At 38.8% G+C, this 27,669-nt stretch overlaps 1 protein-coding gene across 5 annotated transcripts in view; it reads left to right on the top strand.

The window, feature by feature from the left end:
- ERCC6 (ERCC excision repair 6, chromatin remodeling factor) overlaps positions 1 to 25,979 on the top strand; it is a 98,351-nt gene extending 72,372 nt beyond the window's left edge. For all 5 annotated transcript variants that reach the window (XM_053667363.1, XM_053667364.1, XM_037143119.2 and 2 more), the window contains 10 exons: positions 854 to 949; positions 3,866 to 4,081; positions 4,504 to 4,614; positions 4,995 to 5,114; positions 5,833 to 5,927; positions 7,279 to 7,424; positions 7,510 to 8,196; positions 13,004 to 13,208; positions 13,793 to 13,871; positions 14,942 to 25,979. In XM_053667363.1, the coding sequence (XP_053523338.1) occupies positions 854 to 949; positions 3,866 to 4,081; positions 4,504 to 4,614; positions 4,995 to 5,114; positions 5,833 to 5,927; positions 7,279 to 7,424; positions 7,510 to 8,196; positions 13,004 to 13,208; positions 13,793 to 13,871; positions 14,942 to 15,364 (2,178 nt within the window). In that variant the 3' untranslated portion in view covers positions 15,365 to 25,979. The remainder of the gene's footprint in view (positions 1 to 853; positions 950 to 3,865; positions 4,082 to 4,503; positions 4,615 to 4,994; positions 5,115 to 5,832; positions 5,928 to 7,278; positions 7,425 to 7,509; positions 8,197 to 13,003; positions 13,209 to 13,792; positions 13,872 to 14,941) is intronic.
- The last annotated feature ends 1,690 nt before the right edge of the window (positions 25,980 to 27,669 follow it).

Raw genomic sequence — 27,669 nt, 5'->3', positions numbered from 1 at the left:
ATGTTGTCTCAGCTATTTTTTGGGTGGAGAGTGCACAGGATTCCCTTGGAGACCAGGAGCTGAGTGCTGCAGAATGCTGCCCAGGGGCAGTGAGGTGTGTTGTGGCAGACTTTCAGTGCCCAGCACTTAACATAAAGGAGTAGAGAAGCAGAAGGTTGAGGTAATATATATACATTTGGAAGTTTATAGGGTAGATGCAGTGGGTAGTAAAGGGGTGGCTGAAGGAAAATTCCTTGTGAATATGACTAGTGATTAGCCAAGGAATAAAGTCAAGCTATAAGGTGGTGATGGTGTACTTGAAGAAAGAAAGGAAGGTTGAGAAGCAGAGTCAGAACGTGATGGCATAGAGTAATCACCATAGTTTGTCTGAGAGGTTAGGTGTACCTGCCAGAGATGAGTCTGGTGACCTTGTGGACCTGCACTTAGAACTCCAGGAAAGGGGAGGACAGGTGAAATTAAGGTCCCTGATTAGGTTTGCTGAAGTGCAGTGTGGGTGAGGGGCACAGGAGGTGAGCTGTCCCAAGCACTTGTTGGCAGAGATGGAGGAACATCAGTGCAACTAGTCCCGTGCATTCCTCTGAGCAGGAAACCAATCCTCAGGACTGTCAGGACTGTCAGGACAGTGGGGTGGGGACAGAGGTGGACAGATGACAGAAATGGGGCCTGGTTAAAGGAGGGAACAATACTCATTGTTCAGGTCTAAAATGTGGCTTCATTTTGTTTTATTCAGACAAGAGATACATTGTTAAAATTGCATACATTGTACTATTTTGATAGGAAATTTTGTTGGTATGTTCTGTCAAAAAGGTTTTTGAAATTATAGTTGCTCTGTTTTTTCCCCCCTCCATCCTAGGTCTTATTTTGCCGTCTTACAGATGAGCAACATAAAGTCTATCAAAATTTCATTGATTCCAAAGAAGTTTACAGAATTCTCAATGGAGAGACACAGGTCAGTTAAATGACAGAAGCATGATGGACGCCAGTGAAATTAAGGGAAGCAGGAAAAGAAAGGAAACGAGTACTAGTGAGGGAGAGATTCACTGTTACTCTTGAAAACATTTCAGTGGAAGCCTTCACTTAATTTGGAACCCTTACAGAAAGAAGTAAGAGGCCACATGGTTAAATTCAGCATGCTCCCTTTTTGTCTGCGCTGAAGCACTGTTACACTTAAATCCAACACCGCATAGTCTAGTAATAGAAGAATATCACTAGACAACATGATCGCAATGGTGAGTCCTTCAGGGACTGCTGATCCTATGCATAATGTAGGGAAGCACACTCAGAACTCTGGGGTTAGCAGGTGTAAGGAAGAAGAATTATTGTTACAAATTTTTCTAGCATAACATTTTAGTTACTGGCAATGCTCAGAAATCTGTAGGTAAATGTCTACTCATTAAATATATATATAGTAGCCCTGACTGGTGTGGTTCAGTGGATAGAGGACCAGCCTGTGAATAGAAAGATTGCAATTCCCAGTCAGGGCACATGCCTGGGTTGTGGGCTGGGTCCCTGCTTGGGGGGTGTGGGAGAGACAGCCAACTGTTTCTCTCTCACATTGAAGTTTCTCTCCCTCTCTCTCTCCCTTTCTCTCTCTCTCCCTTACACCCTCTCTGAAAATAAATAAAATCTTTTTTTAAAAGTGCATATAATAGGTTTATAATCAGCATTTAAGTCTAAATCTTTGTGTAAACTATTCAGCTTGTGTTTCAGTATCTTAAAATGTGAATTGTATTTTACTTATTTGACATGTATGACTTTCTTAGTCTTTGGTCTGTGCTCACTGGAGGTACTGCTGAGTAGTACAGTATGCTGCCTCATCCACACTCTTATTTATACATAGAAGCAGGTGAAGAGATGAGTGCAGGTGAAATGGCTACGTGTGTTCTCTAACATCTACATGCTTTTTCCTCCAGAGCGTCATTTCAGTTCTTTAACCATCTCTCATAATTTATTATTTTGTGTTTTATCATAGGTTTTTAAATTATTCACATTTATTCAACCCTTTTAAATCTCCCCTTATCTGCATATGCCTCCACATTGTGAAACCATAGGTGGTCTAGGTCAGCACTATCTGGTAGATACAGAATGTAAGCCACGTGTATGATTTAAAATTTTCTAATAATCGCATTTAAAAAGATAAAGAAAATGGTGAAATTATTTATAATTTTAAATATATTTTATTTACCTGATACATCTAAAATACTTTAATATGTACTCAGAATTTTAAAATAATTATTGAGATATTTTACTCTTTTGTTGTAAATCTTCAAATTTGGGTACAATTGACCCTTAAGCAACTCAGGGATTAGGGCACTGGCACTCCACTCCCACTTCATACAATCAGAAATTTCCTTTTAACTTTTGACTCTTCAAAAACTTAACTATAGTCATCCCTTGGTATCTGAGGCAGATTTGGGCCAGGGCCCTCTGTAGATACCAAAATTTAAAGTTCCTGAAGTCCGTTGTATAAAATAGCATGGAGAAATGCATACAGTTTGGTGCTCTGTGTGTGCAAATTCCCAGCCTCTGATCAAAAATACTGTTTTCAGTCAACAGTTGGTTGAATATGTGGGTGCTAAACCCATGGATATGGAGGGCTGACTATTTATCAAAAACAAATCTCACATAAGAAGGTTCTCTTTGTTCAGTTCAAACCTGTGTTGTTCAAGGGCCCACTGTATTTTACATTTGTGGAACATCTGAGTTTGGACTAGCCACCCTTCTTGTGCTTAGTAGCTACTAAGCTACTAAGCAAAATGTGGCTTTTGACAACTGTGTTGGACAGCACAGGTCTAGGGAAAGGGAGATGAGTTACAGATGATTCTTTCAGTGAATTGTAGCAATGTTCCTGATTTATTGAGATCTTTTGTACTGTAGATGTTTAATTGTTGTTTACTGGTCAGAATATCATAGTCTTTGATTACTGGCTTAATTTATGATTCATCTTTTTCACTTGAGCTTTTATACTGGTGAGCTTGATTTGAGTTACACTCTGGGAGCTGTGCAAGATGCCCCCTGCTAGTCGTGGAAAGTAGGTACTCACCCTTGGTCTGTCCTGCTGAATGGACTGTCCACATCTTTTTCATTTGTGTATTTTCTTTTTTTTTCATTTGTGTATTTTCTATGCAGAAAAATTTTCTGATGTAATACTAATATAAAGATAAGTTGGACTTCAACCTCTGACTCAAATTATAGAACTTTTAGTGAGGTACTTAGGTGTGTGTAATATTCTTTAAAATTTTTTTTACTTATTTATTTATTTTTAGACAGAGGGGAAAGGAGGGAAAAAGAGAGGGAGAGAAACATCAATGTGTGGTTTCCTGTAGCATGCCCCCTACTTGGGACCTAGCCCACAACCCAGGTATGTGCCCTGACTGGGAATCCAACTGGCGGCCCTTTGGTTCACTGCCTGCGCTCAATCCACTGAGCTACACCAGCCAGGGTAGGTATGTAATACTTAAATCCATTTGATAAGTCATATCACTGACTTCTCCAAAACTTAAGATGGGTATAACATTTTTTATTTACATTTAAAAGATAAGTCAGTTTTATATATAAAGTTTTTCTAATGTTGTGAGCTGCATATCTTCTTTTCTAGTGAGGGAAAAGAAATCATCATTAATTGAATATGACCTCTATAGACATGTGTGGCCCAATAAAACTGTTTTGTTTCAAGAGAACTTGCGCTATCAGGAGAAGAAGATGAGTCCAACTCTGAATGTGCTGTGATTAGGGAAGAAGAAGCTAGTGAAGAATTCCTTCTTAACCTGTGTTACATATCAAACAGCCTCCTTCCCTTCTTTCCTGAGTGAACATGAGTTTACACAAAATAATCTTGAGTGCACATAATTCTTTTATACCATAGATTTTCTCTGGACTTACAGCTTTAAGAAAAATCTGCAACCACCCTGATCTCTTTTCTGGAGGACCTAAGAATCACAGAGGTGTTTCAGATGATGAACTAGAGGAAGATAAGTTTGGATACTGGAAACGTTCTGGGAAAATGATAGTTGTCGAATCCTTGTTGAAGATATGGCACAAGCAGGATCAACGAGTATTGCTATTTTCTCAGTCAAGACAGGTGAGCATGCATATCTCATACAGGAAACAGTGTGGGAAAGAATCTAAAATAATGATTCCAAAAGCAAATCTACCTGCTGATGCTGGGGTTGCAGCCTGCAAATCTCTTTAGGAGCTTAGATCTTTCTCTAGATTTGGTGCCCAGAAGTTGGCTTTTTAAAAAGACTTAACCTGTGATTCTGGGGTTAAGGTGAGTTTGGATTTGAACTCAAATAAATGCCCACCTATTTATAAAAGTTGTATGAGTTAGCAGCAGGGAAATACCAAAAATGCTCTTGTAGCAATTGTATTTATCCATCTCAAAGCAACAAACCCTCTTAAGATTGTTGGGAAGGTGTGACTGTTTACACAAATTAGAGAAGCACTCACTGTGGGTGCGTATTTGATTTTAAACTCTTATTCCCCATCTTCTCTCCCAAACAGATGTTGGACATACTTGAAGTATTCGTTAGAGCCCAAAAGTATTCCTATCTCAAAATGGATGGTACTACTACAATAGCTTCAAGACAACCCCTGATTACAAGATTCAATGAGGTAAAGAGTTGAATATAACAGTAAAGTCTGATAGTGCTACTGTATGCAGAGGGACAGGAAGTGTTTCCACACCCACCTGAGCAGTGCTTATATCTGGACTGGGCAGCAAGTGGAGAGGGATGTTTTGCTAACTTTATGCATTTATGGATTATTGATGTGTGTGTGTATTTTTAATTGAAAATCTAACTTTTACATGTTACTAATATTGACATTAAAAGTAGGAGTCATGAGATGGCAGCTTGACTTACCAGGGGTCTTTAGGGCATAACCCATTCCTTATGTCAGAAATATTTTTTATGTGTAGAGTATGGAAAGGCAGAGGTGAAGAGTTCTAACTGCTCTTAAATGTGCATACTTAGTGTTGTATGTCTTACTTCTAGGACACATCCATATTTGTGTTTCTTCTGACTACTCGGGTGGGTGGCCTAGGAGTCAACCTGACGGGGGCAAACAGAGTTATTATCTATGATCCTGACTGGAATCCAAGCACAGACACACAGGTCTGTTTATTTTTTAAAAGAAATGTATTGCTGACGTATAATTGATCCTTGAACAACATGGGTTTGAACTGTGTGCATCCACTTTTATGTAGATTTTTTTTTTCAGTAAATACAGTAAATGTATTTTGTCTTCTTTGTGATTTCTTAGTAATATTTTCTTTTTTTCTAGCTTACTTTATTGTAAGAATACAGTATTAATACATATATAAAATATGTGTTCCTCAGCTGTTCATGTTATGGATAAGCTTCCTGTTAACAGTAGGGTCTTAGTAGTTAAGTTTTGGGGGAGCAGAAGTTACATGCAGGTTTTTGACCATGCGAGAGTTAGCTTGTTGTTCAAGGGTCAGCTGCAGTTTAATGGCACTTGGGAGTATCCTTCGTGTTCCTCTTAGCTTCAGCTTCACATCTGGGTTGTTGCTTAGTCTTCAGCACAAAGATGTTCTCCAGTATCACAGACAGGAAGAGTTCCAGCAGTTTGTTCACAGTATCCATCTCTAGATCTGAGGTAAAAGGAGTATGTGACATACTCATTGTTTGTTAGAGATGTTAGTCTCTCTTTGTCACATGCCTGTTTATCTTCCTTAATAGGCCTTAGATGTATTTAGCCTCATTGGATAATTCTAACTTTGGGAGTGGAAGGAAGCAACAAGTTATCTCTCTCTTTTCAACAGTGCTTGCAGTGGGAAGGGCCCTTGTTAAGCTGTATTCTCTGCCGTAGGCCCGGGAGCGAGCGTGGAGGATCGGCCAGAAGAAGCGGGTGACGGTGTATAGGCTTCTGACTGCGGGCACCATTGAAGAAAAGATTTACCACCGGTCAGTCTGCCCAGCCCTTGATTGACGTCTGCCCTTCTAGTTGCAGTGTGTGCAGGGTATACAAGTATACTGCTGGGGTTACAAGGAGGGTTTTTTTTAAAGTATTGTTTTTAAGAAGTCTTTCCGTATAGGAACAGTAGTTGCTATAACTTGAGGAATAATTTTTTTTAATTATTGTTTTTATATTTTTAAAAATTTTAAAAACAAGAATTTTTTAAAATTCTTGTTTTTATATTCTTTCTTACTAAATTAAATGGCTGATTATGAGTTTTTTTAAATGTTTTGAACATGGTCATTTTTCACCTTATTAAATTGCAAGGACTGCTTATGTTTAAACTTCATATTGTTTGAGAGAAATGTTCCTACCTACTATATTGTGCCATCTTTGTTCAGAACAATTTTAAGAAGTGACAAAATTAAAATGCTAACATACTGGTATTTACACATAGCAGGTAAGTAGGGGTGTTCTGTTAGCCTTGGCTCAGATGCCCATAGAGAAAGGTTGATCAGGACACCTGTCTTTTCCTCCATCTTTCTCTCTGTAAAGAGTACGGGATTTAAGCAAGAATAACTTCAACAGTAGAATGGAGATGTTGCCAATTTCTCACCTTCCTCTGCTGAAGACTTTATTTAGCCACATCCCAGCTCATAGGGGGAGGCGCCCCTTCTTTCCACCCTGTTCTGGTCCACTCCTGGGGGTGGCCCATGTTCTTCAGGGCCTTCTGTGAAAGTGCTTGAGGCAAGCTGAGTACCGATGGGGAGAGCTTCCTCTGAGAGAGATGACTTAGCCAAAAGAATTAGCAACCAGTAGGAGGAGAGGACAGGGCTACCTCATAAAGCTATCTGGGCAAGAGTGACAATGGTGTGGTAGTCTAGCATAGAGTGTGGATCAGCAGGTAGAAGCTGGTGAGATAGCTCCAAGTGAAAACTTTGCAGCCCAGGTAAGAGTTTCCTGAGCCCCATCACAGGAAGATTCTGCCTAGGGCAGGGCAGGGAACACTTGGTCTAGGGGTCTGGAGGCTGACTCTTTTAGACTTAGAGACAGTATTAGTCATTTGAATGTATATGACAAGGTGTTTATTAAAATGTGATGAATCTTGGAAATTGCAAAAGCCCATTGGGTATGAATAATAATAAAGTATCATTTCTTACTTAGATTCAGTGAAATATGGGAGACCACCTGATGTTTTATGTACTTCCTGAATTGTAAATTTCCAAGGCTACAAGTTCTGGGGATTATTTAGACATCTGCATAGCTATAGCTATCATGTCTCTCTTACATTGTTTTACAATTAGAATTTTGAGATAGAGCTAAGCATTGTTTCATACTAGTTTAATTTTTATCTTTTAGACAAATCTTCAAGCAATTCTTGACAAATAGAGTGCTCAAGGATCCAAAGCAAAGGCGATTTTTCAAGTCCAATGATCTTTATGAGCTGTTTAGTCTGACTAGTCCTGATGCATCCCAGAGCACTGAAACAAGTGCTATTTTTGCAGGTATTACATAAAGTCATTTAACTTAAAGGAATAAATTACATAAGAATTATGTAATGTAACATTAGTGTGTTTTTTCCTTTTATAGGAACTGGTTCAGATGTTCAGACACCCAAATGCCATTTGAAAAGAAAACTTCAACTGGCCTTTGGAACAGAGCATAACATTCCAATGTGCAAAAAGTTCCCTGATTCTAATGCATTTGCAAATGATGGCACATCATCTGAAGAGAAATCTATAGCTATTAGATCTGATGGAAACACAGCAACTTCTAATCAAGATGATCCTTTGAGAGATGCCCCTCAAACATCTAGGAATCTAACCAGAGAAGAGACAGATGCAGTGTCTCAGCTGGAGGGCTTATCAGTGTTAAGTGGAAATGGGGGGTGTTCAAATTCTCCAAGAATCAGTAAGATGGACAGGATATCTGGTGAGGAAAGCATCGATGAAAAACAGGGCCTTTCTGATAAAACAGAAAGCTGCCAGGTTCAAACAGAACCTCTTTGGGAGAATCAACAAATGGAAAAGAATTTTTATAAGCACAAGTCAAAAGTAAAACATAGTGTGGCAGAAGAAGAGACCCAAGAGAAACTTCTGAGAACGAAGCAAAAGCCGAAGAACTCTAGGTGTTGCAGAGACGCCAAGTTTGAAGGAACACGAATTCCACACCTAGTGAAGAAAAGGCAGTCCCAGAAGCAAGACAATGAAAATGAGAGTGAGAATAAGGAGCGGAGCAATGATGATTATGTGTTAGAAAAGCTTTTCAAAAAATCAGGTAATCCTTTTGCTGGATTTGCCACAGGTGTCTTAGGAATAGAACATGAATATGGGTTGTTTCTAGCAATAGCAGTCTTTACTGACAGTGCAGAGAGGGCTCTCCACTGGAAGTATTTTTTCTTCTAAAATTAAGATTTGAAATTTATTGACATTTTAAAAAATCATATTCACCTCTTTTTTTTTTTTTAAAGACCTAGAGAATTTGAAACTTTGGAGAACAATAGAACTTCTAACCACTTATAGGAGGGGTACAATACAATGCTTTACATGGATTTGTGCTATCTAAACATTTAGAAAATTTCTCTACCTGCTATATTTATCTGATTTTCCAACCACAAGAGATTAAAGTAAAATCATGGGGAAAGAGACCCAGGGATATGTCTAGAGGCTGGCATTCTGGAAGTAGGAAAGCTGATAGCTAATATTAATGGTGAAAAGTTGGGAAAGTAGACTCAATAATTGCTCAGGACCCTGTAGGATAGGTAGTCCTGCAGTTAGTCACCCCTGGGAGTGTCATCCCTTTCAGCCCTGGGCAGTCATTGTGTTCACTGTGATGCGAAGATCACTGTTTATGGTTCTTTGTTCAAGAAGGCAGGCTTATGTATGGCATTTCAGGTAGAAGCCTTCTGGGCCCCATGCTCTCTTGTAACTTGGTAATGCTCTTTTTTTTTTTTTTACAGTCACTGGTCTGTTTTCTTAGGAAATTATCTGTTTTGTCTAGTTTTCAAGTTCATAGAGACATAGAAAATACTTGTAATATCTTTTTAAATTTGCTTCTGTTTCAAGATAATTTCCCCCTTACCATTTTTAATTTTGTATATTCCCTCTGATTTTTTTCTTTAATCAAATTAAGCTAGTGATTTGTCTTTTTTTCCCGCCAGTAAACCAGGATTTTGATTTATTAATTAGATCCATGGTTGTTCTCTACTTTATTAATTTTTATTTTTATCTTCATTACTTTCTTCCTTGTGCTTTTGTTTTTGTTGTGTTTTGGTGATTTTTGGCTTAATTTTTATAAAACTGACTTAAATATTCTCTTATTCTTTTATTTTTATTGATGTAAGATTCTTTTTTAATATAATTTATTGATTATGCTATTACAGTTGTCCCATTTTCCCCCTTCACTCCCCTCCACCTTGCACACCCTTCCCTACCCACTTCCCCCCCTTTAGTTCATGTCCATGTGTCATACTTATAAGTTCTTTAGCTTCTACATTTCTCATACTATTCTTGCCCTCCCCATCTATTTTCTACCTACCATCTATGCTACTTATTCTCTGTACCTTTTCCCCCTCTCTCCTCCTCCCACTCCCCTGTTGCTAACCCTTCATGTGATCCTCATTTCTATGGTTCACTCCTGATCTAGCTGTCTTCTTAGTTTGCTTTTGTTTCAGGTGTAGTTGTTCATAACTGTGAGTTTACTGTCCTTTCACTGTTCATATTTTTTATCTTCTTTTTCTTACATAAGTCCCTTTAACATTTCATATAATAAGGGCTTGGTGATGATGAACTCCTTGAATTTGATCTTATCTGAGAAGCACTTTATCTGTCTTTCCATTCTAAATGAAAGTTTTGCTGGATAGATCAATCTTGGATGTAGGTCTTTGGATTTCATGACTTGGAATACTTCTTTTCAGCCCCTTCTTGCCTGTAAGGTCTCTTTTGAGAAATCTGCTGACAGTCTGATGGGAACTCCTTTGTAGGTGACTGTCCCCTTAGCTCTTGCTGCTTCTAGAACTCTCTCCTTCATTTTAATCTTGGCTAATGTAATGATGATGTGCCTTGGTGTGTTCCTTCTTGGGTCCAACTTCTTTGGGACTCTGTGAGCTTCCTGGATTTCCTGGAAGTCTATTTCCTTTGCCAGATTGGGGAAGTTCTCCTTTATTATTTGTTCAAATAACTTTTCCTCTCGTGGCTGTTTCTCTTCCCCTTCTGGTACCCCTATAATTCGGATGTTGGAGTGTTTAAAGATGTCCTGGGGGTTCCTAAGCCTCTCCTCATTTTTTTGAATTCTTGTTTTCATCGTTTTTTGTTTGGTCATTTTCTTCCTCTTTCTGGTCCACTCCTTTGATTTGAGTCCCAGTTTCCTTTCCATTACTATTGGTTTCCTGTGCATTTCCCTTCATTTCAATTAGTTTAGCCTTCATATGTTCCTCTAATTTGTGACTAAAATCAACCAGTTCTGTGAGCATCCTGATCACCAGTGGTTTGAACTGTGCGTCTGAAAGTTTGGCTATTTTTTCATTGCTTAGATTTATCAGCTCTGGGGCTCTGAGTTGTTCTTGAGCCATTTTTGGTCTGTTCTCACACCTTAAGTATGAGGAGAGGCGCCTTCAGTGTTCACCAGGGCGGGGCCACCCAGGTCACTGGTTTGTGATGCTGTACATGGGGGCAGGGTCAGAGAGGGAGCAGTGGCGGTCCTCTCTGCTCGCCTGGTCCGCCTCACCACTTGCCCCCCCCCCCCGCCTGTTTATCTGAGCACAAATGTGCGAGTCCGCCGCACTGCGTTGGGCCTGCGCTGTCTGTCTCAATGCATGTCTCTTCACTGGTTTATCTGTGAGCAAATGCACGACTTCAGACAGCCAGCCTCCCCCCAAGCCTTCCTGTAGCTACCCCGCACCTGGGATCCATGCCCTCAGCTGCTTGTGTGCCACCGGGGTTGAGGAATTGTTTTTGCCCGACCACTCCACTGCTGGCTTCACCCTTCTCACCGGTTTAGCTGAGCTTTTTGTTGTTTTTGGACTCCGTATTGTTTGATTTTCTGTGGTTTGGTTGCGTTTATTGTTGTTAAAACTTTGTTGTTTTTAGATTTGGTTGTTCGAGGAAGCAAAGTGTTTCCACCTACACCTCCATCTTGGCAGAAGTCCTTGCCCTTCCATTCTAAATGAGAGCTTTGCTGGGTAAAGCAATCTTGGATGTAGTTTCTTGACTTTCATGACTTGGAATACTTCTTTCAGCCCCTTCTTGCCTGTAAGGTGTCTTTTGAGAAATCAGGTGACAGTCTTATGGGAACTCCTTTGTAGGTATTGTTACCTTATCTCTTGCTGCTTCTAGGATTTTCTTCTTCATTTTAATCTTAGATAATGTAATTGTGATGTGCCTTGGTGTGTTCTTCCTTGGGTCCCTTCTTTGGGACTCTCTGAGCTTCCTGGACTTCCTGGAGTCTATTTCCTTTGCCAGATTGGAGAAGTTCTCCTTTATTGTTTGTTAAAATAACTTTTACGCTTGTTGCTCTTCCTCTTCTCCTTCTGGTACCCCTATGATTCAGATGTGGGAACATTTAAAGATGTCCTGGAGGTTCCTAAACCTCTCCTCATTTTTTTGAAATCTTGTTTCTTTATTCTTTTCTGTTTGGTTGTTTCTTTCTTCCTTCTCGTCCACCCCACTGATTTGAGTCCCCATTTCCCTCCCATCAGTATTGATTCCCTGTACATTTTCCGTTATTTCATGTAGGGTAGCCTTCGGTTTTTTTATCTAATTTGCGACCAAATTCACCCAATTCCGTGAGCATCCTGATCGCCAGTGCTTTGAACTGTGCATCTGATAGGTTGCTTAGTTGTATTTTTTTCTGTAGCTTTGATCTGGTTTCATTTGGGCCTTTTTTTTTTTTTTTGTCCTGACGTGTCTTATGTAGAGAGGGGCATAGCCATAGGTGTTTGCCGGCGGGGGTGGGGGGGTCAACCCAGTCGCTGGGTTGTGATGCTGTGTGTGGGGCAAGGGTCACAGAGGGAACAATGATGCTTGCTCCACTCTGCCAGATTTCATTCCGTTCTAGTGCTTCCCCCAAGCAAACTGGGCCCTTCTGTTGCTGATTCTCAGGTGGGTGGGCTTGTGTATTTTCTAGGAGCCTGTGGGTCTCTCCAATGAACTCTCCTATGAGGCTGGTAATTTCTTCTGGCACCTCAACCCCCACAGGTGTTTTCAATTGGTGTTTTGAGGCTTTATTTCCCCACACAGCTGCCCTGGGTTGTGCAGTCTGCCTCCCCAGTTTTGCCTGGTTTATCTGCGCATGAATGTGGGACCACCTGGTCAGCCAGCCACCTCGCTGGGTCTGCCTGCTACCACCCTGTACCCGGAGTCTGACAGCCCTGCCTGTGCACCCGGGGTCCACCTGCTGCCATCTTGTGCACCTGAGGTCCGCCAGCCACCACTTTTTTTGGTACAGCCCCTCTCTACCTGGCCGCCCACCTGGGCCCCTCCTACCAGTCTGGATGAATGTGTCTATTTTAACTCTTTGGTTGTCAGATTTCCATACAGTTCAATTTTCTGCAAGTACTGGTTGGTTCTTTTTGTTTCTAAATTTTTGTTGTCCTTATTTTTACCTCCTGTGCAAGGAGGTATAGTGTGTCTGTCTACCTATGCCTCCATCTTGGCTGGAAGTCTGGTGTAAGTGCTTCTATGTATTCTCCGTTGATAACTGCATTAAATTCTTCTGTTATGTGGTGTTTTCATGGTCATTACATTTTAGGTATTCTATAATTCTGGTTTATATTTTTTCCTTAAATAAAGAATTTATTAATAGGAGGTTTCAAATTTTCCGTATAGGTGGGAAGAGGTTATGTTGAAGTGATCAAAGAATTATGCTTTGATAATTGTTAATCATGGAAAGTACTAGTCCATATTTCATAAGGTTGTGATGAAGATAAATTACAATAGCATTTGTAAAGTTTTTGGGTCTCAGTAAAAAGCAGCTAAACTATTAATTATTTTTCTCCACCCACAACATGCTAGACTATACAGAGAAAAAAACTCTGATCCTTTACATCCTGAAATAACATATTCCCTGTTTCCTTTGTTCTTGCTAGTTGGTGTGCACAGTGTCATGAAACATGATACCATCATGGATGGAGCCAGTCCAGATTATATGCTGGTGGAGGCAGAGGCCAATCGTGTGGCCCAGGATGCTCTGAAAGCACTGAGGCTTTCTCGCCAGCGGTGTCTGGGAGCAGTGTCTGGTGTGCCTACCTGGACTGGCCACAGAGGGTTTTCTGGTGCACCAGTGGGAATAAAGTAAGAGATTATTGTCCTGCCATGCAGGCTTGGAATAAAGTCGGAGCTGACATGGATACTTGTCCTGTTTATATGCAGTAGTGGAAAATCTCTCAAGGAGGAATTAGATCAGCCAATTTGCATTACTTGGGGAAACACATTCGTAATCTTGCCTTCTTCCTTGCTTGCATCCCCTGCTTTTTCAAAGCCAGTTTTTTAGGGGAAGGAGAAATGATCTGTTTTGTTTCAGAGATGATGTTAAAAATAGTAAGATTCAGAATCAATAAACCTTTATAAGGTGATTGGCTAGTTTTCAACAATTAGTTATCGCTATCCTATTCAGTCTACTCTTTTGGAAGGATTTTCCTACCTAGGATTGAGGGTAGTTTCCATCATATGTCAAACAAGGGTCTTGAGTGGTTCTTACTCCAGATGGAGCAGTTACTTCCCAGGAAAATAAAGTAGAGGGGAATTAGTTTATGACTATGAAAGAAGAATCATGTGGAAGAAAATTTTTCCAGTAAGAATTTTGTTGTTGAAAGGACATTTCATCTCTTAAGCCACAAAAATAAACATTTTATTTACGATGATTCTTTTCCATTTAGGAGTAGATTTGGTCAGAAAAGGAATTCCAGCTTCTCTGTGCAGCATCTTTCTTCAACGTCTTTAAAGGAGAAGTGCCAGGTAATATGATAGCCTGTCTGCTTTTCACGTGAGACTCACTTGATTGAATTGTCATGAAAATTTAATCCAATTATGATGTGAAAAATATTGCTGCCATAATGACATCTGATATTTGTGCTCAGTTCCCTGATATATGAAGCACTTTTATTTGAATGTAAAAGGGCCAGCTAACTTCCTAAAATAAGTCTTTAACCAAAGATTTGCAGCAGAATCTTTTTTTCCCTTAGAAAGTTAATATGAGGGTCAGGGGAAAGAAAGTTAATACAGGGATGGGTGACATGTGAGTCATTGCCCAGACAGTCTGTCCCACCAGAGGTTTAGTGCTAGTTTTAAAGACCACTGCCTTCTAGAATAAAGGTCTAGAAGACTGCCTTGAATGTTTGTGATTCACTAGCTGCCAGAGCACGTGCCATCTCACCCTGAGTGCCCTGAGAGTAACTACTGGGCCAGAGTCAACGCTCTCTTTGGTCTTTGCTAGTCAAGGGTTATGTTACTGATACAATTTGAAAACTCCCTGGTTCAGGCTTCTATTTTAGATTAATATGAACACGGGAATAGAAATCCTTTGTTGTTTTAAGGAAACACATGAGGTATAAAGTAGTAAAGAATAAAATGATTTAAAAGTGAAGAAAAAGAAGTACACCTGTGATATTGTTCCTTACTCACAGTACCAATCTAGATCAGGGTAAATTTGGGAAGAACAGGAAAAGCCCACAGAACTTGTTCCTTCTAAAGGCAGTTAGTTTCCTAGAAGCCGCCTCTGGAAGCCTTTTCCCCAGCAACTTGGCTCTCCCTCCATCACGATCACCTGTAATGGTGACCAAGTGAATAGTGTAGTTTTGGAGGGGATTTTTGTTTGTTTTTTAAGGAAATGTTCTTTGGTAGTGGGTGGATTTAAGTGCTTGACTCTGTTTTCCCTCTGTGGTAGATACTATTTCACTCTTTCCCCATAACTTCCCATCCTGGCCTGGGTGCATGTGTTATTTAAGGCCCCTCAGAACCTTTGGGGAAATTAGTGGGGCCATATATTAGATGTTATATGTATCAATGCAGTGGTCCTCTTTCTTCAGGACAACATCATGAAGAAGGATGGAAAAGATAATGTTTCTGAGCATGTTAGTGGAAAAGTGGAAGATGTAGAGTCCTCATGCGGGGCCCTCACTTCGTCTTCACTGCTGGCTAAAATGAGAGCTAGAAACCACCTGATTTTGCCAGAGCGGCTAGAAAGTGAAACTGTGCACCTTCAAGAGACTTCTGTTCCACTGCCCTCCACCACAGAACATGATGACCTGCTGGTGGAAATGAGGAACTTCATTGCTTTTCAGGCCCGCGTGGATGGCCAGGCCAGTACTCAGGAGATATTGCAGGAGTTCGAATCCAAGTTATCAGTTTCACAGTCTTGTGTCTTTCGAGAACTATTGAGAAACCTCTGCACTTTTCATAGAACTTCTGGTGGCGAAGGAATTTGGAAACTCAAGGCAGAGTACTGCTGATTTACATTCATTTCTAAACTTTTAATCGACTTCTCTAATGGAAATTTCTGATTATAATTAGTAATCATCATGTTTGTCAACAGAGGTTGGCTGCATTTGATGTTTACTTTGAGTGATAGCTAGCTCATAATTAAAAGTTTAAGGAAGAAGAAATTCTTTGAAACTAAAAAGTTTTCAAAATACTTGGGTTAATTTTTCTGGTACTGTGCATTATGTTATAAAATCAGGGACCTGTCTGGCTGGGTGGCTAAGTTGTTTGGAGCATCATACCATACACCAAAAGGTTACCGGTTTGATTCCCAGTCAGAGCACGTACCTAGGTTGTGTGTTCGATCCCCAGTCAGGATGCATATGGGAGGCAACTGATTGATGTTATCTTTGAATCATTTTAATTGCCTTTAAACAATCTTTTAAGGCGATGTTTCATTGCCAGGTATTTTTGTTAGTAAAGCATGAAATAGCTTGGCAATAAGTAAGACATGTTCACAGAAAGTTGTAGTGTACTCAGTTTTATACTGACTATACTTTAGGAAAATGAAGTTGGTTATAATAAAAATAAAAACAAAAAATTAGAACCAAAAGTGTGTTCAGATAAAGCAACCAATACATGTGCACACAAACGTCACTCTAGACCACATCCACTATGTCATTACTGCATAGTGACCACCATTTCAGCCCTCCCTGCTTTCTGTGATGGAAGGTAGCTAAATGTTTTTTGTTTTTTTTTAGATTTTATTTATTTATCTTTAGAGGGGAAGGGAAGGAGAGAGGGAGAGAAACATCAATGTATGGTTGCCTTTCGCGCATCCCCTGCTGGGAACTGGCCTGCAGGGAACACGCCTGCAACCCCTGGTATGTGCCCTGACTGGGAATCGAACCGCGATTGTCTGGTTCGCAGGCCCGCGCTCAATCCACTGAGCTACACCAGCCAGGGCCCTAAATGTTTTTATTGTAATCGTTGTTTGCTTTCCTCGTGATGGTGACTGCTTTATGTCAGGCAGCACTGTTCTTCTTAATGTCATTTTGTTTCCATCTCTTTTTCCTTTGCATTCATGATAACTCTTGTGTTTTAAGAGGTTTGCTTTTCCGCTGCATATTTCCAGCTATTATGTGTGTGTAGTTTTCCAATGGTGGTGTTTTGACCCACAGTTTTTCTTATCCTTGTTTTTCTTGATTCCTTTTCATTGTTATGTTAAGACCTCAGCTATGAAGTCTTGTTTTCTTAAATTCTTTGTACACCTTAATTTTTTTCCTAGAGTTGTGACTGTGCAACTTGTTTTTTCATTGAATATGTTTTCTCTGGCTTGCTATTTGCCTCTCTCTGATCTTTCTGTGTTATGCTCACCTTCCTCTCATTCCATGTTTTCATTTCATACTCCTGCTGAAGGTGAGCAGAGCCCTGTCCAGATCTCTGTGCTCCTCCCTGCCACCCAGAGAGAAGGGTTCTGGGTTTGGATCTTAGGAAGGTGTCTGCTGGGCAACATGAAGCTGTGGTGGGAGGACTTGGGTTTTACCATATCTTGCTGTGTGTAAAGCACACTTTTCTGCCCAAATTTTTGGAGAAAAATAAGGATGTACATTATACATGAAAAGTTCCTGAAATGCTTTATATTGGTTCTTGTGTTTTGTGATTATTTATTACATAGAATTTCTTGTACTATAATATGTTCAAAAATAAATGCTCAGATTCTCTTATAATACAAAAAACAAGTATCTAAATATAAATAAATAATTGAATTAAAAATTAAAATGAAAGATATTTTTCCTGAAAGTTTGGGCCAAAAAATGTGGGTGTGCATTATATATGGAGCACACTGTACATACAAAATATGGTACTTTTCCATTCTGAGATTTTGTTAAATAGCTTGTGCCAAGAATCCCTCTCCTTTTGTAGGAGATGTCATAGAGTCAGGATTAACACAAGGATTTTCTGCTGATTTTTTAAAATTATTCTGTCTTGTTCATTTTTTTTCTTTTTTGGGGGGTGATTCATTATGTATTAGATTTTAGAGGAGGAAGAATCTATTATTATGCTCCTAGCCATCATTGTCTAGAAGTCATAGAAGGGATTTTTAAACAGGTTAATAAATCTTCAACTTGAGAACTTGGCTCATAAGGGAGTCAAATTCATGACTATTTTGTTTCTGAGAAGGGCTTTTTTATTTTTATTTTTGTAATTATTAATATATAAGAGAATTGTGTCCCCCTTGTTCTGAGATTGACATCCTAATGCAGTTAATGAGTGTGAAGAGTTTGGGCATCATATTGTATGAAATCTAAACTATACTGAGTTAGAGAACTTGTAGCCTTTTTGACAAATAGAAAATGCTGTAAAAAGTTAGGATGCAGTGAAAGGAAGGTGGTCTTCAGTACAGTTCTTGTCTCACCTACTGGCGTGCTGTGACTTTGGTTAGGTCACTGCCCTCCTGTATCTCTGTGTGACTGTCAGTAAACATTGTTATTATGTTTCCCAGAGTGAGAGACTTAGAGGAAGAAACTCTAAGTATAATGGTTTTAACAATGTAGAGTAACTTACTCATTTAGATAAAATATAATTTTGGGAACTTTAAAAGCTTTGTGCAGTATACATTAGAAGCCATTTAATACAAAAGAAAATAGTAAAGGAATATATGAGGAACAAAAATGATGAGACATAGAACAAAAAATAAAGGAGCAGATGTAAGCCCAACTATATTAGTAATAAATGTGAATCAGTTAATCCAATCAAAATCTCTCCAGTCACAGATTGTCAGATTGGATTTTTTTTAAAAAAAATCTTAATTTGTCTGCAGGAGGGTATACTTTATTTATTTTTTTGAAAGTTTAAATGTTTGTTTAAAACAAATGCCAAATCACTTGACCCTCAACCTTTCAAACTTCTGGCTAACAAAAGGTAGTTCTTCAGCAACAACATCAGAGCAGTGGAGTAACTCAGACTATACTGTAATTCAAAAGCATTACAACTGGATACCTGGCTTGTGTAGCTCAGTGGATTGAGCGCAGACCTGTGAACCAGAGTATCGCAGTTCGATTCCCAGTTAGGGCTGGGAATTGCAGGCCAGTTCCCAGCAGGGGACACATGAGAGTCAACCATACATTGATATTTCTCTCCCTATCTCCTTCCCTTCCCTTCTAAAGATAAATAAATAAAATCTTTTAAAAATTATATAATATATAATTATTTTTTTTAAAAAAGCATTACAACTGGAAAACTTAAATCACCTAGCACTGCATAGAGAAGAAAGGTAGAGAATTAGCTACAGAAAACCATTCAAAAGCATTTCTGCTGCCTCACCTTTCACTTTTTATCTAATGCATGGCTGCCAGCTCTAGACTGGTTTCTGTTTGCATAAAAACCAGTTCAAAGGTTCAGTGGGAAAAATCGTGTGGCTGTCCCAGGCACAATTTGGGAAAGTGCAAATTGTTTCTGAGATACAGAACTTGGATTCTCAGCCAGATTCATGGCAAACCTAGGTTTCCCCAGGGAACATGTTAGAGAAAATGACCACAGCATTCTACTGCTAGAGAATAACTCCCCGCCAGAACAAGGGCAGGACTCTCACAAGGAGGGTACACTCTAAACTAAAAGACACAAAAAGAATGGGAAAAGGTATATCATGTAAACAGCAACCACAGAAAAGCTGAAGTACAATACTAGTATCAGGCAAAATACACTTCAAATTATAAAAATTGTTACTAGAGATAAAGAGGGACATTTTATAATGGTAAAGGGATCAACCCATCGAGAACATATAATGATTATAAATGCATGCACCTAATAACAGCACCAAAACATGAAGCAAAAACTGGCAGAAGTGAAGAGAGAAATCAACAATAATAGTTGTAGACTTCAGTACCCCATTTTTAATAACGGTTAGAGCCACTAGGTAGAAGAACATTAGCAATGGAATAGAAGATTTGACCAACATAATAAGCCAACTGAACCTAACATTCTATAGAAAATCCTAGCCAACAATTTTAGAATATACATTCTTCTCAGGTACACATGGGACAATCTTCAGTATAGACCATATGCTTGGTCATAAATCTCAATAAATGTAAAAGGACAGAAGCATGACCCAGAACAATAGAACTATTAGAAGAAAACAGGACAAAAGTTTTGACATTAGATTTGGTAATGATTTGGATATGACACCAAAAAAAAAAAGATTGTGCCATGAAAATTTAAAAAGTGCTTCAAAGATGCTACCAACAGAGTAAAAAGGCAACCCACAGAATGGGAGAAAATATTTGTAAATTATATATCCTTGAAGGGATTAATCAGAATATATGAAGAACTTAAACTAAAAAAAAATTCTAAAATGGGCGAAGAGCTTAAATAGACATTTCCCCAAAGAAGATAGGTAAATGGCCAATAAACACACGAAAAGATACTTAATATCACTAGGGAATTATAAATCAAAATTACAATGAGGTATCACCTCACACCCATTAATTAGGATAGTTACTAGCATAGAAAACAAAAGTTGACAAGGATGTGGAAAAGTTGAAAATCTTGTGCACTGTTGAGGGCAATGTAAAATGGTACCACCACTATGGAAAGCAGTATGGCAATTCTTTAAAAACATTTTTAGTAAAATTACCATATGATTCAGCAATTCCACTTTCAGGTATATACATATAAAAATTGAAAGCAAGGTCTCAAAGAAATATTTGTACATCCATGTTCATAGAAGCACTATTCACAAGAGGTGGGAGCAGCTGAAGTATTAATTATAGATGAATGGGTTCAAAAAATTGTAGTACATCCAAATGGTGGAATATTAATCAGCCATGAAAAGGTATGAAGTACTGATACGCATTACAAAATCAAGAAACTTCAAAAATAATTAAAGTGACAGAAATCAGACACAAAAGACTACATATTTTATGATTCCATTTGTACAAAATATCCAGAATAAACAAATCCATAAAAACTGTGGGTAGTAGGTTAGTAGAGACTGGAAATTGGGGAATGAATGCAGGCTCCCTGATAGGTTCACAGTTCTCTTTTGGGGTGATTAAAGTGCTTTGAAACTAAATAGAGTTGGTTGTACAAAATTGTGAATGTACTAAAGGCCACTGAATTGTACACTGAAAACCATGTCTAGGTGTCCATGATGCGTTTAGTCAATTTAGGTAACATTTTTCTATAAAATTGTCTATTTTGTCTAAATTTTTGAAGTTATCCTTTTGTGGATATTGTCTCTTTGTCATAATAGTTCAGCATTTTGCTCTTATTTTTGTAAACTTATTTTTATTCCATATGGGCCATTGGCATTTTGAATTTTAGGACTCATGTTTTTCAGCAATTCTGGAAAATTGTAGGAAATGTTTCTTTGAATATTGCCTCTTTCCAGTTTCCTCTACTTCCATCCATCTGTAATCTTTTCTAATCTTCTATTTAAGCTCTCCATCAAATTTTGAGTTTTATAATAACATTTATTTCTAAAACTGCTTCTTCCCCGTACCATAATCTTTGTGATTTTATTTCATCACTTTTTTCTTATTGAATATTTTTATGGGTAAAATTTTAAACATAATAGTTTTAGAGGGTCCAATTATTGTGTTACATGAAATTCTTGGTATCCATCCTGTTCTTTGTTGTGTCCTTTGGCTTTCCTTCATAGTGGATCTTTTTTTTTTTTATTGCATAGGCTTACGTGCACTATGACAACATATTCACAATCATTACTTTGTTACAATAATCTTTATTTTTCAATTACATTGACATACAATATTATTTTCAGGTGTACTGATTAAAGTACTGATTAACATTCATATAACTTATGAAGTGATTGCCCCCACCTGGTACCATACATAGTTATTACAATATTGACTATGTTTCTTATGCTGTACTTTACATACTCATGACTATTTTGTTTTTAATATATTTTTTCATTATGCTATTACAATTGTTCCATTTTTTTCCCTTTATTCCCCTCTGCCCTGCATCCCCCTCATACCAGAATTCCTCTCCCTTGGTTCATGTCCATAGGTCATACTTATAAGTTCTTTAGCTTCTACATTTCCCATACTATTCTTGCCCTCCCCCTGTCTATTTTATACTTATCATCTATGCTACTTATTCTCTGTACCTTTTCCCCCATTCTCCCACTTCCCCCTCCCCACTGATAACCCTCCATGTGATCTCCATTTCTATGATTCTGTTCCTGTTCTAGTGGTTTTCTAGTGGTTCATTTTTGTCTTTTATTAGGTTTAGTTGTTGTTAATTGTGAGTTGTCATTTTACTATTAATAGTTTTGATCATCTTTTTCTTAGATAAGTCCCTTTAACATTTTATGTAATAAGGGCTTGGTGATGATTAACTTCTTTAACTTGACCTTATCTGGTAAGCATTTTATCTGCTCTTCCATTCTAAATGATAGCTTTGCTGGATAGAGTAATCTTGGATGTAGGTCCTTACCTTTCATGACTTGGAATACTTTTTCCAGACCCTTCTTACCTATAAGGTTTCTTTTGAGAAATCAGACAGTCGTATGGGAACTCTTTTGTAGGTAACTGTCTCCTTTTGTCTTGCTGCTTTTGATATTTAATGTAATTATGATGTGCCTTGGTGTGTGCTTCCTTGGGTCCAATTTGTTTGGGACTCTCTGAGCTGCCTGGACTTCCTGGAAGTCTATTTCCTTTGCCAGATTGGGAAAATTCTCCATTATGTTTTTAAATAAATTTTCAATTTCTTGCTCTTCATCTTCTCCTTCTGACACCCCTATGATTCCGATGTTGGAACATTTAAAGTTGTCCCAAGGGTTCTGAAGCCTGTCCTTAATTTTTTTGAATTCTTGTTTCTTCGTTCTGTTGTGGTTGAATGTTTCTTCCTTCTGGTCCAAATTATTGATTTGAATCTGCTTCCTTCCCTTCACTGTTGGTTCCCTGTATATTTTTCTTTATTTCACTTTGTGTAGCCTTCACTTTTCCCTCTATTTTGTGACTGTATTCAACCATTTCTGTGAGCATCCTGATTACCAATGTTTTTAACTCTGCATCTGATAGGTGGGCTGTCTTTTCATCACATAGTTCTGTTTTTTGGAGTTTTATCTATTCTTTCATTTGGGCTTTTTTTTTTTTTTTTGTCTCTGTGCCCCTGTTACATTGTACAGGGCAGGACCTCAGGTATTCACTAGAGTGAGACAACCCAACTGGCAGTGTTTGGTGCTGTATATGGGAAAGGGATTCTAGAGGGAACCGTTGGGAACTACTCTGCCTGGTTTCAGGACTTGTAACTGCCCCCCATGACTAAGGCTGAGTGAGCAACCTCCAGACTGTGAGTCACTGAGGAGACAAAGCTTATCTCTGGCAGTAGCGCTGCTTCTGCTTCATCCCCTGCCCCCAATGCTTGGTTTGTTAGTCAGAAATGGGTAAGATCCCTCAGAGGAGTGGCAACCTAAGCCAGACATGATCACTTGGGAGGCCCTCAAGGAAGGACTCGAGGGGCTGCAGCAAAGAGGGGGTGATGGACCCTCGCCCCCCCCCCAGCTATTTTGACATAGCCCGAGTCCCCATTTCTGTCTGGGAGAAGCACTTCCTGTCTCTAATCCACTTAAGCCTAAAAACCTATGACTGGGAAGATGGTGCATCCCCTTGCCACGAAGAGCAGGATCTTGGTTGATCAGGCGTAAGAAAGAATTCCTAAAGTCTTGTGAAGTCTGCTTTGCTAAGAGTACTTTCAGTCATATGTTAAGGGTCCAATCAGGAAGTAAGTATGTCTCCCAAAGTTTCTGCAACCCCCTTACCTGATAGACACTGACTCAGACTAAGCCCTCAGATTTCTTTGAAATGTTATCTACTGTTTGATTCTTGCTGCCTGACATCGATTGATGAGCTTTATCTGTATTCCTGTGTATTACAACCTAATAAAAGCTGTTGAAGAAGAGGTTCTTTGTCCTTCTGTGAGAGATTGACCACCTCTCCTCCCCAGGCAGATCATGTCTTGGTAGTTTCACTTTCATCCGTGGTGGACGGGGGGACTTACTGGCAAAGTTGCCCTCACAGGGAGCAATGCCACTTACTTGGCTCTGGGCTTCTTTTCAGTTACCACCCCCCCCAGGTACCCACAAGCAAATTGGGCCCTTCTGGTGCTGATTCCCAGGTGGGTGGGTTTGTGTACATTCTAGGACCCTTGGGTCTCTCCAAAAATCTTTTCTATGAAGCTGAGAGATTCTTCCACTGCCACAACCCTCACAGGTTCTTAGCCAGAGATTTTGAGGTTGTTTCTCCATGCTGAAACCCTGGGTTGCATGATCTTGTCTCACTCCTCAGTTGTTTCCCCTGGTTTATCCTTATGCAACTGTGGGACCACTTGGTCCTCAAGCCACGCCTTGCTGTGAGTCCTCTAACCCCAGTTACCCATCTCTGCCCCTCCTACCAGTCTGAATGAATGTTTCTTCTTTAACTCCTTGGTTATCAGTCTTCCATATAGTTTGACTTTCTGGCAGGACTGGTTATTTTTTTTTTGCTTTTAAGTTTATTGTCCTTTTGGTTGTATGAGGAGGCAAAGTTTATCTACCTGTGCCTCCATTTTGGCTAGAAGTCCCATGACTCTTTTGTAACTACCAATCTGTATTCCTTAATCTCTTCACCTTTTTCACCCAACCCCCTAACTCATCTGGCAACTGTCATAATGTTCTCCATGAGTCTTCTGGTCAAGATGGAGACATTGGTAGACATGCTTCACCCCATTGCACAACCATATTAAAAATGAAAAACACCCAGAACTGCTGGAAAACCACGCAGAAAAACATCCAGAACTGTACACACATCAAACAACCAAGAATTTAAATAAGGTATATTCATTCAGATGAGTAGGAAGGGTTGAGACAGTGAGTCAAGGTGGGGGTGATGCTGTGTGGTAGTAGCACATAGTGAAGGGGTGATGAGGCAGCAGTGGTCTTTGAAACTGGTAGTCCCACATTCACTAGTGGTAGGTAAAAATCAGGGCAATACCTTGTGAGTGAGCGAGCACAGCCCCAGGCCAGACTGCAGACACGGGGTCCAGCCCAGGGAAAAGTAAAGTCTCATAACTTTTGTCTGTAAAGGCATTGTGGATTGGGACAGTAGAAAAAACTAGTTTCTCAGGAGAGCCCAGAATGTGTACAAACCCACCCACCTTGGGAACCACAACCAGGACAGCAACTGGAAGGACACCAGTCACATTCAGGAAGTGGATGAAGTAACTGGAAAAGGAGCGAGTGCCAGACAAGACTTCAGAAGTCAGCTAGCAGCAGCATTGTCCCGTCTTCAACCCTTACCTCACACACACAGCCACAAAGTGGCGAGCGGATTGCCCTGCCCTGACAAATACCAAAGACTCTGTCCCATACAACCTAACATGTATACTAAGATAGGAAATAAAAGCAGCTCTACCTGGTACACAAACATGGGGTGGCTGCCAAAATCAGGAGACAAATAAATATGGCCCAAATGAAGAAACAGAACAGAATCCCAGAAAAAAAGTATTAAGCAATGTGGAGATAGCCAACCTATCAGATGTAGAGTTCAAAACACTGGTGATCAGAATGCTCACAGATCTCATTGAATATGGCAAAAGCATAATAATGGGAGGAGAAAGGCTATACTATGGGAAATAGAGAAAAATCCACAGGAAACCAAGAGTGAAGGGAAGGAAGCTGGGATTCAAATCAACGATGTGGAACGTAAGGAAGAAATAAAATGTTTGACTAGAACAAAATGAAGAAACAAGAATTTTTTTTTAAAGGAAGGTTTTCTTAAGAAGACTCTGGGACATCTCCAAAAGGGCCAACCTTCTAGTCATAAGAATGCCAGAAGGAGAAGAGGAAGAACAAGAAATTTAAAACTTACTTCAAGAAATAATGAAAGAAAACTTCCCTAATTTGGCAAAGGAAATAGACATACAAGTCCAGGAATCACAGAGAGTCCCAAACAAGTTGAACCCAAACAGGTCCACACCAAGACACATCATATTAAAATGTCAAAAATTAAAAATGAGAGAACCTTAAAAGCAGCAAGAGAAAGGTAGAGAGTTACCTACAAAGGAATTCCTATAAGACTATCAGCTGATTTCTCAAAACAGATTTTGCAGGCAAGAAGTATACAAAGTGATGAAAAGCATGGACCTACATCCAAGATTACTCTATCCAGTAAAAGCTATATTTAGAATGGAAGGACAGATAAAGTGCTACCCAGACAAGGTAAAGTTAAAGGAGTTCATCACTAAGCCCTTATTCCATGAAGTGTTAAAGGGACTTATTTAAGGGGAAAAATAGATCAAAACTATGAACATTAAAATGACGAATTCAGGGGGATGGGCTGGGATGGGAGTAAAAGACAAACTGTACTTGAACAACAATTAAATTTTAAAAAAGAATGTAGAAAATCAACATGAAACATAAGCAACTCAATTTGAAAAATTGGAGAAGAACCTGAATAGACAATTCTGCAAAGAAGGCATAATAGGTTAATAGACATATGAAAGGATTCTTAATGTCACTAATCATTAGAGAAATGCAAATTAAAAGCTGTTATATTAAAAGTCAAATAAAATAGAAAAACTTCATAGAAAAGGAGAAATGTATGATGAACAAAGAAAGGAAGCAGATAAAATAGGGAAAATAAGTATTGAAAGAAAAAGTCTTGACTTTGTCTTTCCAAAGTCTTGACTTTGGAAAATGAAAACACAATGTAGACCAATAATGTCTAATAAAATTATACACTTGAAACCTTTATTGATTTCTTTTTTTTTACCTTTATTGATTTCTTATGCCACATCACTTCTCTAAATTCAATGCACAATAAATAAATAAAAACCAAAAAATGACAACAAATTCACAACTATCAACAACTGAATCTAAAAAACAGACTAAGCAAATAACTAAAACAGGAATAGAACCTAAATATGGAGACCGTTTGGATGGTTATCAGCTGGGAGGGGGAAGGAGGAGATTGGGGGAAAAGGTATAGGAATTTAGAAGCATAACTGGGTAGGTACAAAATAGACAGGGAGGTGTTAAGAACAATATAGGTAATGGGGAAGCCAAAGCATGACCCATGGACATGAACTACGAGGATGATTGCTGGTGGGATGGTGGAGTACTGGGTGGAGTAGGGCAAAGGGACAACTGTAATAGCATAACCAATAAAGTATACTTAAAACATTTAAAAAATGAACAAAAAACGATGGCCCACTGGGGGAAGTATGTTTTCTGTATAAGTTTTTTCTGTTTTGTGTGTTCAGTTATTTTTTATTTTGTTTTTAGATTCCACATATGACATCTATGGCCTTTGTTTTTCTTTGTCTGGCTTATTTCACTAAGCATAATACTATTTCCATCCATAGTATTGGAAGATGACAAGATTTCATTCTTTTTTATGGCTGAGTCAGATTCCATTCTATATATGCACTACTTCTTACTTATTGATGGACATTGAAGTCACTTGGCTATTGTAAATAATGCTGCAAAGAACATATGGATACATATATTTTTTCATATTAGTCTGGATTTCTTGAGATAAGTACCACAGAATTTAAATTGCTGGATTGTTCTTTGTCTCTTGTAGCCTTTGTTTTAAAGTCTGCTTTGTCTGGTATAAGTATTGCTATATATTTGCTATATACTATTGCTATATACCAGCTTTTTAGTTGTCTCCATTTTCATGAAATGTCTTTTTACATCCCTTTCAGTATGTGTGTATCTTTCAGTCTGAAGTGAGTGCCTTGTAGACAGCATATGTAAAGTAAGGGTCTTGTTTTCTTATCCATTCAGTTACCCTAAGTCTTTGGACTGAATCATTTAATCCATTTACCTTTAATTGTCGGTAAGTAGTTTTTGCCATTTGATAATTTATATTTTTTATCTTAAAGAAGTCCCTTTAACATTTCCTGTAATACTGCCTTTGTGGCGATAAACTCCTTTAAGTTTTTTTTTTTTTTTTTTTGTCTGGAAAGCTCTTTATCTGTTCTTTGACTATAAATGATAAGTTTGCTGGGTAATGTTAGTTGTAGGTCCTCACTTTTGATTACTTTAAATATTTCATGCCAATCCCTTTTGGCTAAAATGTTTCTGTTGAGAAATCAGCTGACAGACTTTCTTGCTGCTTTTAAGATTTTCTCTGTCTTTAGACTTTGGCCTTTAAAGACATGTATTGGTATGGGCTTCATTGGATTCATCTTGTTCAGGACTCTGTGCTTTTTGGGCTTATGAGGGGAAATCCCAGAAGACAAAAAAGAATTGTCTTCTAAAAGTCAGCCCCCTTGTCATATAGGCTTCTCCCTTCAGGTGACTTCTAGGAACCCACTTATTTGTATC

The sequence above is a fragment of the Artibeus jamaicensis genome, unplaced genomic scaffold (assembly GCF_021234435.1).
Source record: "Artibeus jamaicensis isolate MK-2021 breed Jamaican fruit bat unplaced genomic scaffold, CSHL_Jam_final contig_468, whole genome shotgun sequence".
Classification (NCBI taxonomy): domain Eukaryota; kingdom Metazoa; phylum Chordata; class Mammalia; order Chiroptera; family Phyllostomidae; genus Artibeus; species Artibeus jamaicensis.
The sequence above is the reverse complement of the archived record's forward strand: the minus strand, read 5'-3'. Positions and strand labels throughout refer to the sequence as shown.